Consider the following 6,531-nt stretch of genomic DNA (forward strand, 5'->3'; position numbering starts at 1 on the left):
TAGTTTCTCGTACCGTGTGGCCTTTTTGAGAATTCAAGATGACTAGCAAGGTGTCACAATGATAATCGGAGAAAACAAGAAAAAAATCAGTAAACGACTTTCCGTATGCCACACGATCAATCAAAGCTGTAAAACTATTGATGGGATGGTTTTTGAGGTCGTTGATTACGAAACTGAAGTAAAAATTTTAAAATTTAAGATAGCGGATCAAATATGGTTAATTATATATATATATATATTAACATATATTATATACATATATAATAATAATTTTTAGATAATTATTACCTGTTGGGAGATAGTGCTTATCCTTGTTTGAAACAATTGATTGTTCCATATAAGGATAACGGACACTTGACACGTGCACAAAAATCATTCAACTAGAAACTAAGCTCATGCAGAGTTGTTATCGAAAATGCATTTGGCTGCCTTAAGCAAAGATTTCGTCAGTTATATCATTTCAAATTGCGAGATATACCACAAATGGTACGAGTCATACATGCATGTTGTGTATTACATAACATTGCGAATGTGCAAGACCTACACTATTTTGAACCACAACTAAATGAAGAATATCCTGATATTGAATTACAAAATAGACCAATTGTAATGATCGATAATGCAAGGGAATATGAGGATGATGTGAGAGGAACGCATGTTCGTGACGAAATCTGTAATTTACTGTCTCGATAAAAAGAAAATAATGTATTATAATTCAAATATTTTGTATTATAAATTTTTTTATTTTGTAATGCATAAAATATAGAATATAGATATACATGTATGTTTATAATATATATGCATAAAATGGTAGATATTATATTGCCAAGTAATAAACAAACATCAAGAAAACAGTTTTGTATGTACATTAGCTTTTACATTACAGTTAGATATTGCAGTTACTACATAAAAAAGTTATTTATTAAGATAATATTTAAAATAAAACAAAAGAAACAGTATTGCATTAAATTGAAATAATGCCAAAAACAAAACAAAAATAAATTATAAAACTTTAAGTCTTTAACTTTAATTACTTATTTAGTTTGCTTATCGAGATAAGCTTTTAATAAATTATTTCTTTCTTCTCTCATTTTGTTTGCAATTATCAATTGCTCCTGTACTTTGTCTAAATATTTTTCATACGATTGTCTCATTTGTCTATATTCCGTTAATATCTCTTTTTCTCTTTCAATTTTATCGTGCTTTTCTTCTTGAATACGTTCTATCAGTTCTTTCATACTTTCTTGACACATTTGCAATACTTTTGCTGTTGTGCCCATTTGCCTCTTGTTTCTGCTTTGCATTTCTTCAACAGAAAGTGTGTTTTGTAGATTAGACTGATTAGACATAGTTGGTGTTGTTGCTATTGGCATTGATTCTTGGTTGGTTGTTCCCGATTCAAATATTGAAATATCTTGACTGGCTGATGCGTTACTTCCTGTCGGTATATTTTCTGTTTCAGATACACCACTAGTGAATCTATAATGACATTAATTAGTATTAAATACATATTAAACAATTTGTGTAAACGATATTATTTGTGTATAAAGAAATGTCTTCCATATATGTGTTCTTTAAACATTAACTAAACTTTAGTAATTATTATTATGTAAAAGTTTAGTATTTATTATTATGTAAAAGATTATATAATATTATCTAATATAAGAAATAATACACAAATTATTAAAAGAACTTATATAAAACTTACGTAGGTGTAGTTCTGTCAGTTCTCAGTATTGTGCCTTTATTTCCAGATGTGATTAGAGGTTCAATATTATGTTTACTCCCAATTAAATCCGTCAATTCTCTATAATAATGCATTTTATATTATAAAAAATATTTTCCTACTACAATTTTTTTAAGATAGATATTTGAAAAAAGTTAAAGCAAAAAATCTTAGTGCATAAGTATATATAAATGTATTACATTTGTATATATATTATATTAATTCTTCAGTTGAAATATAATAACTTACGTTTCATATGGACATGTTGCTCTACTTCTGCCAGTTTTTTTGTTATTTGTAATCATATTTTTGTAAGCTCTTTTTAATGATTTAACTTTATTTTCAGTTTGTATATTTGATACATTATAGTCTTGTATATTCATTTCTTCTGCTATTTTTTGCCATAATACTTTTTTGTTTCTAATTTTTCTTGTCGTAAGTAAATGTATTTTTTCTTTATAAAAACATAAAAATAATTTTGTGCTTGCATCTGACCATGAAAATGTTTCTTCTATACTTTCTGAGCTTTCTGGTATTCTATTTTCCATGGAGTGAGTCACAGTTGCGCACAGAATAAATCGGACACAGCAGGTTGAATGAATCGGACACAGTGTCGATCGGACACAGTAGGAAACGGACACACGGTGGTTGCAATCGGACACAGTGCGGATCGGACACAGTGCGGATCGGAGACAGTGTCGATCGGACACAGTAGGAAACGGACACAGTGCGGATCGGACACAAGGCGGATCGGACACAGTGTCGATCGGACACAGTAGGAAACTGACACACGGTGGTTGCAATCGGACACAGTGCAGATCAGACACAGTGCGGATCGGACACAGTGTCGATCGGACACAATGTCGATCGGACACACGGTGGTTGCAATCGGACACAGTGCAGATCGAACACAGTGCGGATCGGACACAGTGTCGATCGGACACAGTAGGAAACGGACACAGTGCGAATCGGACACAGTGTCGATCGGACCAGAGAGAAACCTGAGAGCGGCCATCCGGCTTCGGGGGACGTCTGTCCTAATCTGCCCTCTGAGAAAGTGGACGTCAACTACGGCGTTACGCTCGGTAACGATCAGAGAGGACTCGGGTAACGATACATGGGTTTGTATCCATGCTATGGTTCGTGTCCGAACTACTCAGATGGAGGGGATATGCTGGTCGCGCAAGCCTTTCCTCTGTCCGTGTACGCTAGGCCCTCGGCAAGCTTCGAGCGGGGAGAGAAGGGCAGACATACAATCTGCTGTCTCTCTTGAGCTGTGACGTTGCCGCTTTGCACGGGCCGGCTTGCCGGCTATACCACGATGCCACGCATTTGGGGTATCGCGTCTCGTGTCTCGCCGAGTCTCGAGTTGACAAATCGACGATACGCTATACCCGTTATATACGTTACATTTGTTTGTATACAAATTTTAATTTTTATATTTATAATTAAATATATATATATATATATATTTATATATATGTATATATATTTGAAATTTATAGATATATAAAGATTGCAAATATAATTAATTAAATAAATATTTATAAACATAAAAACTAATATTCGTAAATGTAATGTATAGAAATCACCGTTCTATGCTTTTCTATCTAAAAAAGTCTTACATTAAAAACCTTTACTTTGCATAATAAATTTTAAATTTAATATTTAAATGCATACCAATAATTATATTAACTATATTGAGAAAAAAATGGTAGTTTATAATGTTTCTTGCACTCTTATTAAATTTATTTTACCTATGCATGTTCAAGCGGCCAAATTACGAGCAACAACAGAAGGATAATTGGATAAAAATAAAAACACATTCTTAAATAAACAATACACATGGGTAACAGTGAGTTCTATTATAATTCTCGTATAGTTCTGAACGTGTTCTAACGTTTATTTCTAAAGAGTTCTGACGATAAGCATTATTTATTCATATTTTAAATAATTTTTATCGCCCAAGAAAGACGCATTTACGGGTATGTGGGTGAGATGCTGTAGAAAATCTCGGAGTTCTGGCTTATATAAAATATTTTTCGTACAGTTCTAAGCATACTAAAACAATTTCTAAAGAGTTCCGGGCATTGGCAATGTTGTATAATTTTTAAATAAATTAATAACTCACGAAAGTCAGGAATTTATCGAGAATAGGGTCTTTCTCGAGCGATAAGAATTATTTAAAAAATGAATAAATAATGCTTATTGCCAGAATAAAATGGGACAACGTTAGAACACGTTCAGAACTACACGAGAATTATAGCAGAACTCACAGAACTGCCGAAATACGGCCAGCGTCTCACCTTATTTTCGATAAATTTCTGATTTTCGAGCGGTATTAATTTATTTAAAAATTATACAACGTAGCTAGTGTTTGCTAAAGTTAATAAACATATATATACAACGTAGCTAGTAGCGGGAACTCTTTAGAAAATGCTTTAGTATGCTCAGAACTATACGAAAAATGTTTTATATAAGCCAAAACTCCGAGATTTCGCACAGCGTCTCATCTTCTTCTGTCATGATTACTTTTCGGTTAATATTAATTTTTTTAAATATAACACAAAGATTCTAACGCTCGGAACTCTTTAGAAAATGTTTCAATATGCTCAAAACTACTCGAAAAATATTTTACATAAACTGGAACTCCGAGATTTCAACTGGCGTCTCAACCGGTATACTCGATGCATTGTAATTTTTTTTAGTATCTTATAATTAATTTTTTTGCTTTTATATGGCAAAACTCTTTATAGAACTGTTATAGAACTATAGATCTTGCAAAATCTGATGAGATAAACTCTTTATAGAACTGTTATAGAACTATAGATCTTGCAAAATCTGATGAGATACAGTGGTGGAACTTGTGTAGGACAAAATGAGACGCTGCGTGAACATAGCGTCTCAGTTTGTACTGACGCGTTTTTTGAAAGAAGCCAGAACTCTCAATAATTTGTGAGTTTCTGCAAAATAAGACGATAGCTTCACACACACGTTAGGAAGAGAATGTATAAAGAATTATTAACGGAGATATTTTAATTTAAAAGATCATTAAAATATATATTTTTCAGGAATGTTTTATAGGGAAACGAAGAAAGTGAATAACGTTAAACTTTGCATGTTTTCTTCACTTTATTTTAAAAATGTATTTTTATTTTTTAAGTAACAAAAATGCTCTTTTTTCTGTTATATCCTGGTCACTATAAATGGCAGACGATGTAAATAATTCTAGCTGTTTTAGGTATCTGAAACGCAAAAAGCTAAAATTTTCTTATTCTGCAGAAGAAGTGTGGCTATCGTCTGAACTAGAACTAAATCAATTTTTCCATTCTGAGCGGCTTTTTTATTTAAAATATTATAACTTTTTTCAAAATTTTATTAATATTTTATTAAAAGAAAATGTTTATTCTAGTTCAGACGATAACCCATATCACTTATTCTGAATAAGAAAATTTTTGGTTTTTACGTTTCTGATACCTGTCGATTTAAGCTGCTTTAACTGTTATTCTATTCACTGGCGAAATAAATTTATTATTCTGATTTTTAATAATATAAGAGAAATAAAACCGTTTTATGTGACCGTTATACAATCAATCAATATTAAATAAGCCGTGTACGATCCGAGCTTGGATCTTAATAGCCTAATAATATTTTTTATGTATAATTACACGTATATTTTTTCCAATCTTAATAAATTGCGCGTTGACTAACTTGTCAGACTTACAACACAGCTCCTGTTGGAGTAGTAAATTCTTTACTATTATTTAAATCGATTTAATTAGAAAGGTGTGAGGGGATTTTATTAATCCAATAGGAGCTGTGTTGTAAGTCTGACAAGTTAATCGGCGCGTATTATAGTTGATTAAAGTTGGAAAAATATGTAAATATAGTATATAAAAAATATTATTAAGCTACTATAAAATCTAAGCTCAGATCGTAAATGGTTTATTTAATATTAATTAATAATATTTTTGATAAAAAAGCCGCCTAGAGAACCTAGAATAAAAATATTGGTTTAGTTCTAGTTCAGACTATAGCCACATATACTTCTTCTGAATAAGAAAATTTTTGATTTTTAGGTTTCAGATACCTAGAACAGCTAGAATTATTTACACCGCCTGTCATTTATAATGACCAGGATATAACAGAAAAGAAGAGCATTTTTGTTACTTAAAAAATAAAAATAAATTTTTAAAATAAGGTGAAGAGAACATGCAAAGTTTAACGTTATTCACTTTCTTCGTTTCCCTATAAAAAGTTCCTGAAAAATATATATTTTAAAGATCTTTTAAATCAGAATATCTCCGTTAATAATTCTTTACATTTTCTTCCTGACAGAAGAGATTTTACCACTTCTCAATATAAATATAAATTTATCTTGTTATGGTTTTATTCAATTATTCCGGCGTTTTTATATTTGTGATTTAATTAGATTATTGTTTACTTTGTTTATATTATTAGTTCGCCAACATGTTTAATGTTTTAGTCTAGACTAATGTTTAATGTTTTAGTATGTAAACTTGAACATTAATTATCATGTTTTTTTATATTTATCTTCTTTTATCGTAGTAATCCGTTCCGAAGAAGACTAAGTACAGTCGAAACGTTGAGCATGTGTATTGTTTATTTAAGAAATTGTTTTTATTTTAATTCAATATCTCTCTGTTGTTGCTCGTGGCCGCTTATAAACATTAATAGCTATAATATAAATTTAATAAGAGTAAAAAGAACATTATGAACTACTTTTTTTCTCGATATAGTTAATATGTAATTATTGTTATGCATTTAAATATTAAATTTAAATA

At 30.6% G+C, this 6,531-nt stretch overlaps 1 protein-coding gene across 1 annotated transcript; it reads right to left on the minus strand.

The window, feature by feature from the left end:
• Positions 1 to 1,034: 1,034 nt before the first annotated feature.
• Positions 1,035 to 2,031, minus strand: LOC112452885. The gene is made up of 3 exons (XM_025013321.1): positions 1,976 to 2,031; positions 1,709 to 1,807; positions 1,035 to 1,479 (listed from the first exon to the last, which is right to left on the minus strand). The coding sequence occupies exons 1-3, from the start codon at positions 2,029 to 2,031 to the stop codon at positions 1,035 to 1,037; spliced, it is 600 nt and encodes a 199-aa protein (XP_024869089.1).
• Between the last annotated feature and the right edge of the window lie 4,500 nt (positions 2,032 to 6,531).

Source organism: Temnothorax curvispinosus, unplaced genomic scaffold (assembly GCF_003070985.1).
Source record: "Temnothorax curvispinosus isolate PA1 unplaced genomic scaffold, ASM307098v1 QBEX01003802.1, whole genome shotgun sequence".
NCBI lineage: Eukaryota > Metazoa > Arthropoda > Insecta > Hymenoptera > Formicidae > Temnothorax > Temnothorax curvispinosus.

Bases quoted from the DNA above. Each gene is read 5' to 3' on its own strand.
- LOC112452885 (XM_025013321.1), bottom strand. From the start codon at position 2,031: ATGATTACAAATAACAAAAAAACTGGCAGAAGTAGAGCAACATGTCCA. The intron at 1,808-1,975 runs GTAAGTTATTAT...GCATTATTATAG, and splicing joins GCAACATGTCCATATGAAAC to AGAATTGACGGATTTAATTG. The intron at 1,480-1,708 runs GTAAGTTTTATA...ATGTCATTATAG, and splicing joins ACTGACAGAACTACACCTAC to ATTCACTAGTGGTGTATCTG.